Genomic DNA, 18216 nt, shown 5'->3' with positions numbered 1-18216 from the left:
ACTAACTTTGTACTTGAAATGTATGTAAATCAGTAGTATTATGTAGGGGATGAATGTTTTGCATTACACAACAGATTTATAGAGCTGTAGTACTATATTAGCTTAGGAGGGGATATAATTTTTTGTCTCAAACTTTGTATTGTATAAAGATGGTCACAGGAAAGATTGAAAGCACAACATAGTCACATTCATTCACACATAGATGAAAAAGTAAACAAATGGATTTCAGTCTCAAAAAATATTACACATTTAATATATAAATGCAGTCTCTGGGAATGAAAATTATGTTAAGGTTACCCTTACTTTCATTGTTGGAGTAGCAAATTTGGACTTGAAAAGGGAGACTTGTTCTGGTTTAAAACATCACAGCTACAGAAAACAAGTGCAGTTGAAATTAGGTGTGTGAAAAGCAGACTAGCTGATTGATTTGAAAATCTTTTAGCAAACAGTGAATCTTGTGTCTTGTTGCAACTAGCTGCTTCTCTGCCTTCCTCTCCTGGAAGCCCTGGTTCAGTGAGGATGACCTAAGATCATCTACCTGAGATTGCTGGTTTTAGTTTGTGTAGCACCTGTCTAGTTAGAGCTCTTGTGCTAAAGAGGTGAAGGGAAAGGAAGGACAACTCAATCCTATAGATGCCTACAAGGGACTCAGATCCCATTTTCCAATTCTGAGTGCTTTTACTGCCAAGCTGGGTGGGGGTTACATTTCATCTGAATGTGTCGTTCCTTCTGTTTGATGCCATTCCACATGAAGCTCTGATTATTCTTCCCACTGGAGAACAGAAGGAGGATATAAAACTATTACTATGTCTGGTGGTGAGAGAACAGGGGCTTTGCTCCCCGGGCAAGTGAATGTTGAGTTGGATTGCAGATCAAGTCTCCTCTCCATCAGATAAGTGCAGTTGCTGCCAGGTCATACACTTTCTTCCTCTCTTGGTAATAATTATTCATTTATTCAGGGCAGAAGATATCCTTATCAACCTGTATGTTCTTAAACTTCCATCTCAAAGCATCCTGTGGTTTAGGGATGAGGGTGTACTCTGCAGGGAGAGAGGTATTGGGTTTGTGTCTGTTCAGTCAGTGGGGAGATTTGAACTTAAGCCTGTCTGCATCTCAGTGATTGCCACAACTGTCTTCTTCCTTTTGATAGAAAAGGACTATCATCTCCATCTGACTCCAGGAAAGCATTATGAACTGTAAATCCCAAAGGAAATATGACTAACACTCTACAATGCTCTCTAAAATGTTTTCATTTCAGCAGTTCCTCTGTTCTGTTACAGCACATGAAAAACTTATCTTTCTTACTTAGCAGTCCCCATGCTTTCCATGGAGATATTCTGTGCTACTTCTTCCGTTATGGGACCTTGCATGTAAGAAAGAAGCACAGTTCTCAGGCCAAAATTCTCTTGTTAAAAATCATGATAACTGAATAATAGGATTACAACTGAAATAAGAATCACAGACTATTCTGAGTTGGAAGGGACCCACAAGGACCATCGAGTCCAACTCTAAACTCAATGGCCCATACATGGGATTGAACCCATGACCTTGGCATTATTACGACCAAGTTTTAACCAACTGAGCTAATCTCAGGGTTGAAAAAGCTTTTGATTGAAAACACAAAAGCTTATTCTTAGCCCTATTTCTAATGTGAGAAAGGCATTCTCATCTTTAGCACAAATTCAGGTTCAGGAATTGCATAATGAGGAGGTTGATGCATGCTATTTAGAAAGACAAAGTTGTCTTCATCTTTAAGGATGTTAACATCCCTTGGAAAATTTGAACTCTCCTAAAGTAAAGTAGGAACTATGGCATTTTAACTCATCTCCTTAGGGTCTTTTGCTTTGGAAGGAGTAGTAGGAGATTTAAATAACTTTCTCAAAACTAAATTTCTTGTAAAATTTATGGAATTCTTAGAATTTGCACATTTTTAGTAAAGAGGAGTAGTAAGACCCAAATAAGAAACTCTGTTGTATGGATTGCTTTTGATTAGTTGATTTCTGTTGAAATAAGTATCTCTCAGCCGAGGTCTTTCCTCAGTTCACTGAACTGAGTTTTAAGGTTATATTATATATGATAATTTTAGCTCTTCCTTCTGATCAGGATGGCCCTCAGATTTCCATACTGTGCCATTCACAGATAGAGTGATATCTCACATGACCTAAAAGCATCTGTGACGTTCATCCTGCTCTCTCTCAAAAACCCCCTTTCTACATCCCCCCACAGACAACAGGGATCTTGCTATTTCTAGGTGGAGCACTGCAGAAGTCATCAGGGAAGAGGAACATGCCTGAAGTTGGCAGCTATGAAGCCTGTAAAGTTGACAGGCCAAGGATTGTATGGAGATGGATGGTGTGAAAGCAAGGTGATGGTTGCAGACAAAAACTAATATCTTGAATGAGAACCTGTGACAATTCAAATAGGCAAGGGGTTGTTGCTGTTCATTTTTAGAAACCCATGCACTAATATTAGAACTTGCTCTGGACGAAAAGGGCAAGAGATGAAAAAGAGCAAATCCCCTTGCTTGTTTGTTTGGGCAACGAAGGGAGGCATATACATCAGCTAATTCTAGGAAGGAAAATCATGTTAGAACCATACAACTGACCTGTGGTAAAGCTGTATGCGTTTCTGCTCTCACCTTTGTTTTGATTCTATTAGGTGTGATATGCAGGCAGGGGGAAGGTTGTCTCTAGAGGGATGCCCCTCACCACTTAGTGAGCACTCATAAACCACACAGGCTCACTCAATACTTCTTGTCTAAATGAAACTAAATACAGAATGGGCTGACAGATCTGGGAAGGATGGTGGGAGATGGCAAGAGCTAAACAAGGCACCGGTTTCTGTTGGGATCCAATATTGAATTGTTTTTTAATTCATTTGTTTAATTTTTTTCTCATTTTGTTGGGTTTTTTCATGTGTTTCTTTGGGTTTCTCTCTGTTTTACAGTTCTTTTGGGCTCTTCTTTTGAGGCTGTGTTTGATGCGTTGGCTTCCCATCAGCTGCTCGTAACCATCTCTGCTATGAGTTGTGAGTGAGCCATCACCATGCTTCTGGGTTTTCATTTTGCTTTGTGCTTTTGTTATATATGGAAGTCCAAATTACACCTGATTTTCTTTTTTCCCTCATGATATGTTTGTTTCTCAGCAGGACCATGACAGCTACCTAAATGTGATGCAAAGGCTTAGAACAACTGGGATTCTGCCTGAGGGGCTGGCAGATATTTGGGTGGTACCAGAGGCTCTGATTTTGTCACTTCTGTCATTTCAAAGGCAAGGGAAGGGTAGTTCTCTCATCTTACATTTCTGGGTCCAGCTTCCTCTATTGATTTCTGACTCCCCATTGGGATAAAATATGTTACTGTCATTAATGATTCTACAAAGTGCTGTTGTTTAAATTAGGAAGTCAAAACATATACAAGAAGTGCACACTTTGTCCCCAACAGAAAAAGGGGAGATGCATATCCCTGCATCTCCCCCATGAGTCTAACTGACAAAGCAGAAGATTCCTAGAAGTCATAGAAGATACTTCCTTTTAGTTCAATTAAAGCTTTCTTTCACTTCAATTAAAGCTTTCTTTCACTTTTCCTGCTTAGCACAAGCTTTCCAACAGTTATTTCAATCAAAGATATATCTCCAAACGCTTTCTGTGATCTGGCATTTCCTCTCTCCCATTACCACCTTCTCATCAATCTGTGCTAACATTCTTTTCATATTCTTACTGCTGAAAATCCTTTTCCTGGTTCCAGGAGAGGTGGATTAATGATCTTTAGATGACAGCAGGCTTGCCAGGGGCAAAGGTGGTGAATCTCATGAGGTGTTTGCATAGGCTTCCAGAAAGTAGTGAAGGAACCAGTGATCATGTGCCAATCACAGTGTTAAGAAACAGCAGGAGGAAACTTCTGGCATACCAATACAAGTTTTTAGGAAGGAAGCTGGAAACTGGGACATTCAAAATATCCATCTAGGGACCAGTGAGGCAAAAGCAAAAATTTTAATCTCTATGAATGAGCATGGTATAAGGAGCCAGGGTTCAGATTAATGAGGAAATAAAAGCACTCCTCAAATAAAGAGAGTGTACAGGAAAAACTGACTTCATAAGGGAGGTGGACTTCTCCTTCATAAGGGAGACACTGTTGGCACTTGAAATACGAATGATCACGAGTGTTTGACCTAGAGAATGATGAAAAGCTGATGGGTGTAAAAGAGCACGGTTTGCAACAATGCATCCACTTCATATAGGATTTTATTACCTAGTTCTGTCTTTGTCTATGAGGTAGTCTGCATTGCTAATACTGTAAAAAGAACATGGAGTATAGTTTTTGCTCTGTGGTAGTGATCTAACACATTCTCCCAAGTTAAAACTCATTTTAAATCAAGCTTCTAATACAATGTAATGTACTTCATATCTCTGACATCTCCCTGACAGCGCCATGTAATAAAGTATATTAGCTTTGTGGTAGACACAATATAAATATGAGGAGAGATATACTTTATAACATTTTTGATAGTAACACTGATGTGTAAAAAGTTAAAAATGAATCATATACAGTTGAAAATTCTATTGCTATCATATTATATATTCATAATTTTTGAGATTCAAATCAGTTAGATTATATAGGATGCCATAGTCTGAACCTCCTAACTGTAGCAATTTCTAATCTGTGTCAAATGTGGACTGGTCTGAACGACAAGGATGTTTTATCCAGGCTCTTTTCCCTTGCTGGACAATACAGTACTGGGTTAAAATTTATTAACTGGAAGAAATTGAGTAAAGAAATCATCTGGAAAATTAATGTTGATGAATTCAGAACAGAAGTCAATAACAGTTGCTACAACAAATGCTCAGGCACAAGTTGTTTGTTTGGATGAAAAACAAGGTATCTCCACAACCTAGGAAATATTTGATTGCAATGATTAGTGACGCAGTCAAAAGGCATGACATATGAGTGGCGGGGCAGTCAAATATGGTTAAAAGAGGTGCAACCTTTAGGGGAAAAAGGTGCTGTTACACAGTTATTAGCATCTCCCTATTTTGTTCAAAGGACCCTAAAGGTCTTGTCAAAGCAATTGCCAAGTCTTGCGCAGTTGCAGTACCCTTCATTGAACTACCACGTGAAAGAGAACTAGAGAGTCCTTTAGGTTCATCACCAGGACTGGCTTGAGGAGCAGCCAGTCATGTTGGCTGTGGGATAGATGCGCAGTTAAAAGATGGCTGGACTTTTGATTTGCTTCTGAAAAAGGAGGGGAATACATTTGGAAACTACCTAGCACTGGTTTCAGAACAGATCTAATTAAAGACTGCAAAGATAGCTTGTCTGCCAAAAATAGTAAGTATTGATCTAAAATGATTTTCAGAGACGTTGCCAACCATACTGAAACCAGTGTGCGTGGTATTTGGTTCAGTACATACACAGTTGATAGCTGAAGACATTGAAGTCAGGAAAGAACAGGAAAGACAAACTTCCATGAACTTATTATTCCATTGAATAATATTTGTTCTGAAAACATTATGGTTACATGTTAGAATTGTTCACAATACACTCATGTCTCATGAAAAGTATCAAAGCATATCATAAAAGAAGTAGCATAGCTTCCATTCATAATGGAAAAGAGGAATGTCCTCTTGCTTTTGAGTATGTAGAGAAAAATTTATGATGATGGCTGATTCAACAGATGTATTCCAATGGCCCATATTCTGCTTTTCAGGAACTCACATCAGTGAATTCACTGGAATTCTGAAAAATGTTTTGCAGTCATATGTCAGTGCAATCCTAAATGACATGCTTTGAGAGAAACCAGGTAGAGGATCACCAATATAATATCTCTATTACCTGCTGCTAAATAAATATATTATAGCTCAACCTGGTGTACTGCAAGATTAAATGCTGCATTAGATTATAGGATGTGCATAGAGGTTCTCCTTGTGAAGTCTTTGATTAGCATAAAGGAATTGTACGATAGATTTGCAGCTTTTTTTGCTTGGAGTCGCTGTAACTTAAGAGCTGTATTGTATACCATGCAGGTGTATATGTTCATGGCATGATGATGTTGGTGAACTTGCTTAACAAACACTTTAAGTTTTATTCTTTCTGAGAATATTGGAATTCAGAGCAACTTCCCTGTACCCAAAAAAGGAAACAACTGAATTGTATGTATTTAAAGTGGCAGAAGGGGACTCTAGAACCAAAGTATAGAGTTTTAGGCATAGTTCTGAAAGCATAGGCACAGCTGAAAGAACAAAGCTGAATCAACTGACCTACATGGGATAAGTTAATTAGGTTTGTTATTATTGTCCTCAGTCTTCTGCTAGAATAGGATCTTCATTATGAGTATGTTTAGTTCTTTGCCCAAGCTTAGCCTTACGATGGAAGAAGTCTGGCCCTCAACCTGGTTTTGCCACAAGAATTCTGAGAGCACTCTGTTAACTCTCATTAACTCTGGTGCTTTTAGTTCAGCTGCAAGAATTTGGTGGATGTCATTATTTAGATGCAAATTTTTCAGAAAAATGACATTAAGTGAACTCACATGGGTAATGTTCTTGTGAAGGCAGCAGTAGAAAGCTGGAAGACTTGCTCAGCCCCCAAAACAGAGAAAGCCTTCAGGTGGAAGGAATAGTCCCAGGATTGCCTTTCCACAGCCACTTATATTGAGCCTTCACTTCCCAAAGACATGAGAAAGTATCAGAGAAAGAGAAAATAAAACGACATCATCTAGGGTATACTGACAAGAATCTGGAAGAAAGTGAGAACTCTGAAAGTCAAAGGTTTCTTATTTGTTGAAGTCATATAGCAGATACTGACAAGCAGTTATCAACAAACGTGTATGGTCATCTGCCTTGTGTCAGTGTCAGAGTAGGCGATCCCTCTTCTCATCTTGATCCCAGGCTGTCTTCAGGGTTTGCTTAGCTCATATTATTCATGACTCAGTTTTGCACTTGCACTTTTTTACTAGTTTTTCCCTTGACCTGGAGTTTAAAAAGGAAAATAAGATCCTGGATAAGGTTCTTATCTTTATGCCTAGACTAATACTGTTCTAACGTATCTGTGTAACCACCTTGCCTTCTCTGTAAAATAATCTTTTCTAGAAACGCAGAATTGGAGACTGACTACTGTCTGCTTAGCTGACTGGTAGAGCACAAGAAGGCAGTAAGAACTTGGTATCTCTTGGGTCTATATGAAATAACAGTATAGACATGAAATTCTCAGGAGTTAGCTGCACAGGGGATTTAGTCATCTGCTCTATCTCAGATTTTCTCTTATCTCCTTTCAGCCTCGCAATGTTGCTGGTTTTCGAGGAACAGTCCGCTATGCCTCTGTGAATGCACACAAAAACAGAGTGAGTGTTTTTTGGTTATAACGAGTTGAGAGTGAGATTATTTCCCTTCAGAAACCAGTTTTCAGGAGCAAGGGAGTAAGAGCCATGAGTTCTGGTTTCTTATCTACAGAAATTAGTATATCAGATGATTTCCATTAGGTGGTCAAGGCTGTTGACTGTAAAATCAAAATTATGATTCAGTTATTGTATCCTCTCTAGCTGGCACCCTTAATAATTATAATTATCACATTATCAGACATTTTTTAATGGCAAAAAAACCCCAAACTGAAGGGGAAATCTGGGTAAGTGCCAGGCTGCTTGCTGCTACTTTCTAGTAGAACTTGGCAGGAATTACCAAGTGCCAGGTCCCCAAATCCATTCTTCACCTATGATTTTTAATATTAACATTGTGCTGCCAGGTGAAGAGCTGCCTAGTGAGCACTAAGTTATTTATCCTTGAAATGAACCATTATTTACATAGTGTCTGCCCTGTTTAATTTTAAACACTTCAAGAAGTGTGATCCAAACTTCTCAAAACACTCCTGTGTCCTGTTTGAGTAATGTTTCTTTGCAGACAGTAAACAGTAAGTCTGAACAATGCTCTCAGGCCTCTGGTGATTCTTGGAATGTCCTGTGCAAGGCCAGAAGTTGGACTCAGTCCTTATGGGGGCCTTTCCAACTCAGCATATTATATGATTCTATGATTCTAAGTTCTGCTAAGTGCTTGCCAGATGGAAACTATCAGCCCTCCTGCATTACCTTCAGGTTTCTGGCCTTACTTGGGATGAGTCTGTAGAATGATCTGAGACACATGAGGAAGTGTCACGTTCTTTTAGGGAAAGAAGTTATTGTCTGCAGAAGGTGGAAAGTGTGATGTAGAGAGGCCAACTGAATGCCATCATGAGTTCTCTCTGTTTCCTTGGAGACACTGAGAAACCTCAGGTATAATTTTTGGAAGAGCTGAATAGTGTCAGCTGTAGCTAGTATCAGCTGAATGTATAATTAGACTCAAAAATTGCTGCATAATGAAAGCTATTCTGAGAAATCATGTTCTAGACATTGGATGTTGAGCACTAAACATGAATTCATATGCTTGAACATTTTCAGCCTTAATCCTTGTGTTTCAATTTCCCATTCACTAGCCCAGGAGGAGAGTGGTATGTGGAAGTGTTACAAATCTGTAAATTGTTGTGGTGCATGATGGTGAGTGTTTTGCAAAAGCCCTTGAGCAAATGCTGTCTTGTGAAAAGAGTTTGAATTATATTTAAGTTAAAAATAATTAAAAATATGTCCTACACAAATTTTGGGATTTTTTTTCCTAATCTAGGTTATTCCACATCCCATAATTAATATTTCACTCCTGTGGCATACTAAGTGAGGGACAGTCCTACGAAAAACTTGTGCTTTGTAGTATAGATAAAAGTCCCTTTGGTATATGGGCACAAAAGTGAAAACAAATGAGGTTATTCAGGTGACTGTATTGATACTGCCAAATTTAATAAAATCTTAGGTTTGTATCTTTAGTCTTTAATTTAGCTTCTTTAGTCATTGAATGGGAAGTATGACTTCTCTTCCTGCCTTTTAAATGAGGTAGCTCATCTGGAGACCACACTTGGGCTACTGAGCAGCGTGGAACTTTGCTCCTCAGTCTTAGTCTCTCTTTTCTCCAGGAGATGGGTAGACACGATGATCTGTGGTCCCTCTTTTACATGTTGGTGGAGTTTGCAGTTGGTCAGCTTCCATGGCGAAAGATCAAAGATAAGGTAAGAAACCCAATGTCTGTGCTTAAGAAAGGGTGCTCCAATTTAATTATGACTCTGTTATTCCTCCTACAACTCAGTGAGCTTTTTTCTGAAGTAAAGCCAGAGTCTTCTTTTCATCAGATCTTGCTGCAAGATACTAACCTGCTTTTCTGATGCACAGGGTGGGCTTCTCTTATTTGGAGTAATTAGTCATTTTTTTAATGCATGTGGTTAATCATATTTGATCAAGTGATACTTTGTTCTTGCAAAGCAAACAATAAAATGGAAAGACTAGACTGTCCTTTTGACAAATAAAAAGAGCCTTTAGAAAGGCAGGAAGATAATGCTTTGCGGTGCCAAACAAGCCATACAGGATTTGAAATTGGAAAGTTAGATGGACTAAAGCTAGCTGTTCATGATGTCCTGGAAGTACTTTTTGCTAGACAATAAAGTCCCAGGCAAGAAGTAGATTTCCTGTGCAGAATGCTCTGCTTAAGGGACTCTGAGGAGTGTTTCTAACTTGGGATTCGCCTTTGACCTCTGCCTGCAGTGATCAACCTTCTTGTGTCTGGGACAGCAAACAGGAGAATTGTGTAGACACTGTGCTGGATCTAGGAAGAGGCTGTGTTCCAGGCATGATAAGACTAGGTGATATTCCAGGAGAAATAAGTCTGTATAAATGTGAAGCAATACAAGAGATTCTTGGCTCTGAGACTTTTTTTTTTCAGGAGCAGGTTGGCATGATAAAAGAAAAGTATGAACACAGAATGCTGCTAAAACACATGCCTTCAGAGTTCCACCTTTTTCTGGATCACATTGCAAGCCTAGACTACTTCACCAAGCCAGACTATCAGGTGGGAGTCTTTCTTTGCTACCAGTGTGATGGATGGCATTCTGGATTGATCTTTGGATTTTTTTAAGGTTTCCATGCATGTGTTCATATCTGGCTGAGGAATACCTTTCTTAGGACCAGGAGGAAAATGCTGGACTGTACAGTTCTCCAAAATCTCAAAAGTTTTTTCATCTCCTTCCACCACCCTGTCCAAAATAATCCTGTCCTCCACACTAGAAAATACCCAAATAACACAGTACTTCTGGCTTTCATTAAAACACAAAAATTTTGAGATTCTCCAAATGTGACAGAATTTTAGCACAGCTTGCCAAGATCTACAAAGAGCATATACCAACAGTTCAACCGTGCACACCAACTCTTTTGTTTTCTTGCAGACTTTTATGGGCCTTAGCCATTATTACCTCTTTCTTCAATATTCATCTAACGTATTTTTTTTCTCCCATTCAGTGTTTGCTATCAGCATGTATGCGATCAGTTACTGTAGCTCAACTAATACAACAGAACTGGAGCAACTTGATTCTGCATCACACTTTTTTATCTGTGCTGGTTTAAACCAGCAGGAGAAATAAACTCAACTCAAAAGGGATTAGAAGTTAGAGTTACAATTTAATAAAAAAAATACAATAAATACAATGATACAGAGAAAAAATGGGTTTTAACCCACAAAACCCAGATGTATAACCTAGCACCCCAGGGCATGAACAGAATGATGTTCATTAACCCCTGTGCTGAGTGCCACATGGTCCTGCTGAGTCCAAAGTAAAAGGAAAGGAAAACCTGTTGGTGAGGATGATGGTCAGAGTCTGGTCAAGAGTGGCAGTCGCAGTCCTGTTGAGGTTCTGATCCTCCTCTGCATCTGACGAGTGGTACCAGAAATCCCCAAATCTGAAGATTATATATGCTTAGGATCAGGTGGGAATTCCCAGTACCTCCCCCAGGGTGAGGAGTTTCACAATGGGTGATTTACTCTGTGAGTCATGGGATATTCCTGGAATCCTTGATGGCCCATTAGCAGACATGACCCTCAGGCTGGGTGTGAAGGTGTTAATGCTTCCCTGGGGGGAGTTATCATGGCTGAGTCATTAGTGGGAAGACAGGAGGGCTTCCCATCTCACAGAGTTCTCTAACACACAACTTGTAGCCTGAGGTATCAGGTGTGCCCTGGGCAGCTGCTGCAAATGGTCCATTATTGACAGTTAATGAGAAATGACATAGAGGGTGTGAAATACACTGTTTTGGTTAAACACACACAGTGATAAACTGGTCCTGGCCACCGTAACTAGGATATTATCACAGTGGTTTTCTCTGTACATTAAAGACAGAGTGATGGAAACAACATTTTATTAGCAAATCTTAGCCTGCTCCTGTTGATAGTGCATCAAATGAGTGAGAAAGTGGTAGGAGAGTGTTCCAGCAAACTCTTTCCAACAGTGCCTTTATTTTTTAGCCATGTGCGTATTGTGGCGTAGCAAGGAAAATTTTTTAAAAATTAAAAAAGACCCAAGCAAATGCAAATACTTTCTGCATAGTGCAGCAGAAAAGAACATTCATCATTAAGATGGAGAGCTATAGAGGGATGATGGTGGACTAAGAAGATGCAGAGGGAGATGGATTTGTTTGGCCTGGAGAAGAAAAGTCAAAAAGGTGATTTGGTTGCTGTCTTTTACTGCCTCGAGGACAGTTGTGGGGAGAATAGAAGCAGAAAGAGAAATTTTGACTATACCTAGGGGGAGAAGAATCAGAATGTGAGTTCTTAAATATGAAACAGGTACCTGGAGAAGCAGTGGAATTTCCATTCTTGGGGATTTCCAAAGACTGACTGGGTGAAGAATCTGATCTGTCTTTTCATTTGCTCTGGTTTTAGCAGATGGTTGGATTACAGATTTCCAAATCTCCTTTTGAACGTACATCCTCCTATATTCTATTCTAGCTTAAAATAATTGTGTCCTAATGGTACTGAAAAGCCATCTTTGAGATGGAAATGGAAGGAGGTCCTTCCAGACAGTTCTAGGACAGTACAAATCCCAAACAGGTCTTTCACAGTAGGGGATTTGACTGAAGCTGTAAATTGCATCTTTGCCTTCAGTTTCCTGCAGGTGTAACTTGGACAAGAAGCCTCCAAAAGGAAACTCCCCACAAAAGTCTGGCATCTGCAGCTTGTCACCTAAAGTTATTCTTCTATCTTGACTTGGAGGTCAATTCCAGGCAGCAAATTCTCCAAAGAGCTCAGTTCCAGAGATGCCTTTATGTTGATTTATCTGGATGTATTACTGTGAAAGATTGAAGAGTATATCAGAGAGCATTTGAATTTGTCACCAGTATCAGACCCAAAGGGAAATCCAGGAATCTGGAAAAATATGTTTACTAATATATAAAGTCATCATTCATTTAAAAATTGGAATGACAAGATTAGACATAAGGAAACAGAATAAAACATATGTAAATAAAATTTGAAGTTACAGATCACCATGTCCCTCCTTAGCTCTCTAATATATTTCAATTTAAGATACATGTTAATCTCTAAGTGAGGACAATGACTTTGAATTACAATGAAAGGGCAGCTTCACCAGGCTGAAGGAAATGTTTATCATGTCTCCAATAGTGTTGGTTGTGGGAAGATTGTAAAAGAATGAGCATTCAGTAACATTTACCCAGGAAGCTTTCAAAGCCTGAAGATCAAATTTGCCTAAACCGCAAATATCTCTGTACTTCATAGCCCTCAGTGAACTTGTCTTCCATCAACTTAAAGGGATGAAGCACCTGTCATGTGAGGATAGGCTGAGAGGGTTGGAGTTGTTCAGCCTGGAGAAGAGAAGACTCCAGGGTGACCTTATTTAGGCCTTTCAGTACCTAAAGTGGGCCTGTAAGAAAGATGGGGGCAGACGTTTTAGCAGAGCCTGTTGAAATAAGACAAGAAATAATGGTTGTAAACTGAAAGAGGGTAGATTTAAACTAGATATGAAGAAGAAATTCTTCACTTCGAGGACAGTGAAACACTGGAACAGGTAGAGGTTGTAGATGACCCATTCCTGGAAACATTTGAAGTCAGGCTGGACAGCAACCTGGTCTTCTTGAAGATGTCCTTGCCTGTGGCAGGGGGCTTGGACTAGATGACCTTTAAAGGTCCCTTGCAACACAAACCGTTCTATGATTCTAACTTATCCAGTCTCCTGTGTTCTTGTAAACCTTTAGCATCCACCATGTGACATGGAGGCACCACAGCTTAAGTTTTTGCTGTGAAAAGAACTGCTTTCTTCTGTTGTGCTAAACTTGCCGCCTGCCAGCCTGATTTAATACCCCTTACATCTTGGTCATAACTGTGAACATTGGTACTTAGCTTCTTTCTCACTCCCAGACACAGAATCCTGCAGACCTGGGACTGTTTTATGAAGTTTTCAACTCTACTTTTATCCTTCCGTCAAGTTTTGACCTTTCATCAAACATATGAAGGTTTCAGAGAAAGCTGAGAAGATTCAGTAAGTCCATGGAAAAATGGAAGATTAGGACACTAGTATCCTTTGGCCCGTGAATAAAGACTCTACATGGAATACAGTAAAAGGCTGTCAAATCCCTAATGGCCTGCAAAGTCAAATGCAACAGTTACAGAATAACTTATAGCAGAAAGTAGCAACAGTTGTTTTGACTGAGTGGGTCCTTGATGGCATGAAGGGAATGTTAAGAATAAGACAGCTGAACTTGTAATTTTAGCATGTGGTTTCTTACTTCAGACTGCTTCAGTATCAAAGGAATGGAAGGTGGCAGAAGCAGTACCAGTTTTTAAACAGATTCAGAAGATACCAGTCCCTGACACTGACATGTCCATCACAAAAAATCAGATGCTGTGATAAGACTGGGATTACTGGACATAAGGGTGAGGATGATCTAATGAACCAAAGCTGGTAGGACTTTTATAAGGGCATCTGTCTACAAATGTGTGAAGTTCTTGCAAGGCATCTTCAAGGAGGTGTGGATATTAATTTCTAAAAGACATTTGCCAGTATTAGTTAAAGCATTGCCAAAGTAGCAGTCAGAAAAATCCTAAGAATAATTAGAGTAGCATTAGAGGGTGAACAGAAAATATCCTTGTATTACCGTGTAGATTTGTGTGAAACATACTCTTAAATACCATCTGCAGTTGCATTCCTGCATATCAAAAAGGACATCTTTAGGGAAAGGTAATGAGGAAGCTAGAGATAGATTCAGATATGGAAAGACTGATTGGACTAGGACAGTACACTTTAAAAAAAAGTATACTGACATGTCCATGACATCTTTAAAATCAAAGGCAGAATTCAAGAAGTGAATGGAAAATTATTGTATTATTCTTCTTCTGATATAAAAATAAGGAACTGACAAATGAAATTAGCAGGTCACAGGTTGGAATGAGTAAGGAAGGTAGTTCACGTAATTGGTGTGTTCTTTGCCAGAAGGTAGGTATAAATATAAAAGCTTCTGTATTCAATAATTAATTAGACAAATTAATGCCCATTTCCATCAGAGATGAGAGGAGTCCAACAAGCAGAAACACAATCCTATCATATTTAACTGTCACACCAGTAAAATCCCTTTCAAGACAAAGAAGCTGCTACCACTACTATGTCATATTCACACTGGAGAGATGTTACGTGTACCTTGGTCTGACCAGCTATGGAAATTCTTTTAATCAAATGTTACTGCATAAGTGGAGCACCTAACTCTAGTGTTCTAGGTCACAAAAAGGAAGAAAAAGATGGCTCATCTGAAAGCTGCAAATAAACATTTTACTGCAGTTTAATGAATGGTAGTAGGAAATGACAGACTCTCTTGTCATTCTGATCATGCTGATAAACAGAACAGGAATATGAATACCGGTGAAGGGACTGGAGCACAAGTCCTATGGGGAGAGGCTGAGGGAGCTGGGGTTGTTTAGCCTGGAGAAGAGGAGGCGTAGAGGTGACCTCATCACTGTCTGTAACTACCTGAAGGGAAGTTCTAGCCAGGTAGGGGTTGGTCTCTTCTCCCAGGCACTCAGCAATAGGACAAGGGGGCACGGGCTCAAGCTCTGCCAGGGAAAATTTAAGTTGGAGATCAGAAAAATATTCTTTCCAGAGAGAGTAATCAGGCATTGGAATGGCCTGCCCAGAGAGGTGGTGGATTCACCTGCCCTGAAGGTTTTTAAACTGAGATTGGACGTGGCACTGAGTGCCATGATCTGGTAAATGGACTGGAGTTGGACCAAGGGTTGGACTTGATGATCTCAAAGGTCTTTTCCAACCCAATCGATTCTATGATTCTATGAAATAGGATATTTGTTCATGGTAATTTTTACTCATACCTTAGTGCTAATTCTATACTGTAAGCTAAATGTGTTTGCCACCACGTTCTCTATCAGTATGGATTTTAGACTGAATCCTGTCAGTTCTGCATTATTTAGCTGAATAATTTTATTAGAAATGTGGGACCTCACATAGAGCTTTGTTAGTCTATAGCATCTGGTTTCCCTTTGACAGCAGAACATCATATTTATCTGAGTAATCCATTGGTGCATGGAGCACTATTGACAATAGTTTTCTCCTAATGTCGATTCTTAGAAAGCAACAAGCATAAAGCACATCAGCATGAACATTTGTACCTGCTGTCTTATACAGAAAGTTGTATCATCTCTTTTACAGTTTTGTTACACAGTCAAATACGTCAGCCTACTTTGTGCATAAGCACAACATAGAGCTCCTGACCAAGCATTTGAGCCAGACACTGCAATGAGTCTGCACCATAGGACTGCATTTTCCTGTTACATTTTTTTCTTCTGGCAGCCCTTGAACTTTACATACCAAATGTACTACTCTGCACATGTCTAATCTACAGAAAAATTGAGTTGAAGTTACAGATTTAGATTTGGAGTAACAAGGCAACTGCAAGATTTCATCAAATCAGTGTCAAAATATTGCATTTCTTTTATAGATTTGAAGAAGTTTCACTTGCCATGCCAAAACCAGCCTAAGAAACAACTTGCAATTTTGTAACATTTGCTTTCATTTCTTAGTACCTTTCATGGGCAAATGGAGATTATAAACTGCACTTGGTCCTCATGTGCATACTTCAGGTTTTTGCTGACAGCCACCCTCAGCTACTTAACATAAATTGTTCTTGTAAATCTATTACAGCTAATCATGTCCGTTTTTGAGAATAGCATGAAAGAAAGAGGCATCACTGAAAATGAAGCCTTTGACTGGGAGAAAGCTGGTACAGATATCTTGTTGTCCACTAGCACCTCAACTCCACCACAGCAAAACACCAGGCAAACAGCAGCCATGTTTGGGTAAGTGTTGCAGTTGCACCAGTCGACTATAGACAGCAAACTCAGTAACAAGTTCATTTTTTCAAGACCAGTATGATCCTGGGAAGTTGGAGCTACATGGCAACTACCACTTGATTTGACTTTATATATGTTATAACATATGTCTGAGGTGGTGGCACCCAGTTTCAGACTCTTGTGCTGAAAATGCATTTTCTACTGAGGATGAGTGTGTGGGTTGGAGTCACATTAAGAGATGCCTGGAAACCTTTGAGCAGGATCAATGGAACTTGTATATTTTGCATATTATATGGCATACATTCCTGGAGCTTCTGTGAGAGTGCCTGCTGTAAGGTTGTTGATGCCTTGCTGTGGGGTGGGTTTGGGATCGATACTGAGCTAAATACAGCTGAGTACATGTACTGGTCACACCTCAAGCACAGTTCCTCAGCCGTTACAGAATATTTCATGTGCTGTTGCAAAGGTACATCCATGCTCAGAGATGGAGATGAATCCAAACTAAAAAATGGTAAGGCTTTGTTCACTAGTCTGTCTTGGTACTTTTGAGGGGGCTGACATTAGGGGATAACAAGAATCCCTTGTAATATTTTAGAAGATAAAAGCTGTAAAGCCTATTAAGCCTCATTTGCTCATGCAAAGGGGGGAAGTTTCTTCTAAGCTCAATACTTTGTGATGGGCACTTCTGAAAAAGCTTTCAGCTTGTGTATCAAGGGTCCCAAGATGCTTTCACTGATACAACTCACTGGCTTTGTGGCTTTATGTTAGATGGAATCCTCATGTTCTTGTTCAGGCTATCATATCTAGGAAAAAGCTTGACTGCCTGTTTTTCAACCTGGTCATACCCTAAAATCTGCTAAGGAATTCCTGTGGGACAGAGTGATAGACCTTCTTCTTTGTATACTGATAATTTGTATCATCTTTTCCACAGGGTGGTTAATGTCACTCCAGTACCTGGGGACTTGCTTCGTGAGAACACTGAGGATGTCCTACAGGGTGAACATCTGAGTGATCAAGAAAATGCTCCTCCCATCCTGTCAAGCCGGCCAGTGGAAGGTCTTGGTCAGGCTCCAAACACTGCTTTCAATGAGGGTGAAGTTTGGGAAGAGACAGATGTGAATCGCAACAAACTCAGGATCAGCATCAGCAAAGTAAAGAACATTTTCTTATCTCCTGTGGCTGTTGGATTTAGGGCCATGGTTTCACAGACTGCTAGAAGCCACTCAGATCCACTGATGTAGCATGCTATATAGTACAGGCCAAACAGCATTGAGGAGTTTCCTTGTGGAAGTTTTTTCACAGAGTAAAAACCATTGGGATTAATTTGGATCTTTGTGCCAGTGACATTTTGGGGGCCAGCAATGCTAAAGTGAATCTTTTTTACAATCATATTATTATCTAGGATTTTGATACTTCAAGCAAGGAAATTCTAGTCCTTGCATAGCTGATACAATATCAGAAATGCCCGAAGCTTGGAAATTATAAACGAAAATTTTATTGTGTCCCAACCTATTGAGTAAATAAATTTAATCAGAGATGTCTTCATAAGCTGTATTTTTCTGTGTCTTGAATCCTCACTAATTTTTCACTTCCTTTATTTTTAAACTTTACTTTCTAAGGGTAGGACAATCTATAAGGAGCATTTAATGATGGCTTCACCCTTGTGAGGGGTGAAAGAAACCATCACTTAATATTCTCATATTTCTGCATTCCAAAACCGTAGTGCACTTTTTAGCTTGCAGGAAGTGTATACTTCAGTTGATTTTCCTCCTAATCTCTAAGATGTTTCTCAGTTCTGTCTAGTAAATCTTAATTAATTTCTTGGAGTCATCCCCATATGATGATGATATTATAGTAAATGTTTAGTATCAGAATCTACTACTTTATTTATTAGATCACCTTACATATTGTGAGTAGGTTAGTATTTGTGGCAGTACATCAGATACATACAGGATCTGTTAGTAGTGTGATGTTCATCCATCTTAAATGTTGTCAGGGCATATTAGGTTCATGTCA

General features: G+C 39.4%; 1 protein-coding gene across 1 annotated transcript in view; it reads left to right on the top strand.

Annotated features, from left to right (window-relative positions):
* Window positions 1–18216, top strand: part of TTBK1 (tau tubulin kinase 1) — a 116981-nt gene that overhangs the window by 44528 nt on the left and 54237 nt on the right. Inside the window, 5 exon segments of the mRNA XM_071581948.1 lie at window positions 7269–7334; window positions 8984–9076; window positions 9784–9909; window positions 16052–16206; window positions 17132–17351. Of these exon segments, the coding sequence (XP_071438049.1) occupies window positions 7269–7334; window positions 8984–9076; window positions 9784–9909; window positions 16052–16206; window positions 17132–17351 (660 nt within the window).

Source organism: Pithys albifrons, chromosome 2, assembly GCF_047495875.1.
Source record: "Pithys albifrons albifrons isolate INPA30051 chromosome 2, PitAlb_v1, whole genome shotgun sequence".
Lineage (NCBI taxonomy): Eukaryota > Metazoa > Chordata > Aves > Passeriformes > Thamnophilidae > Pithys > Pithys albifrons.
This window is presented reverse-complemented; position numbering and strand designations above follow the sequence as displayed.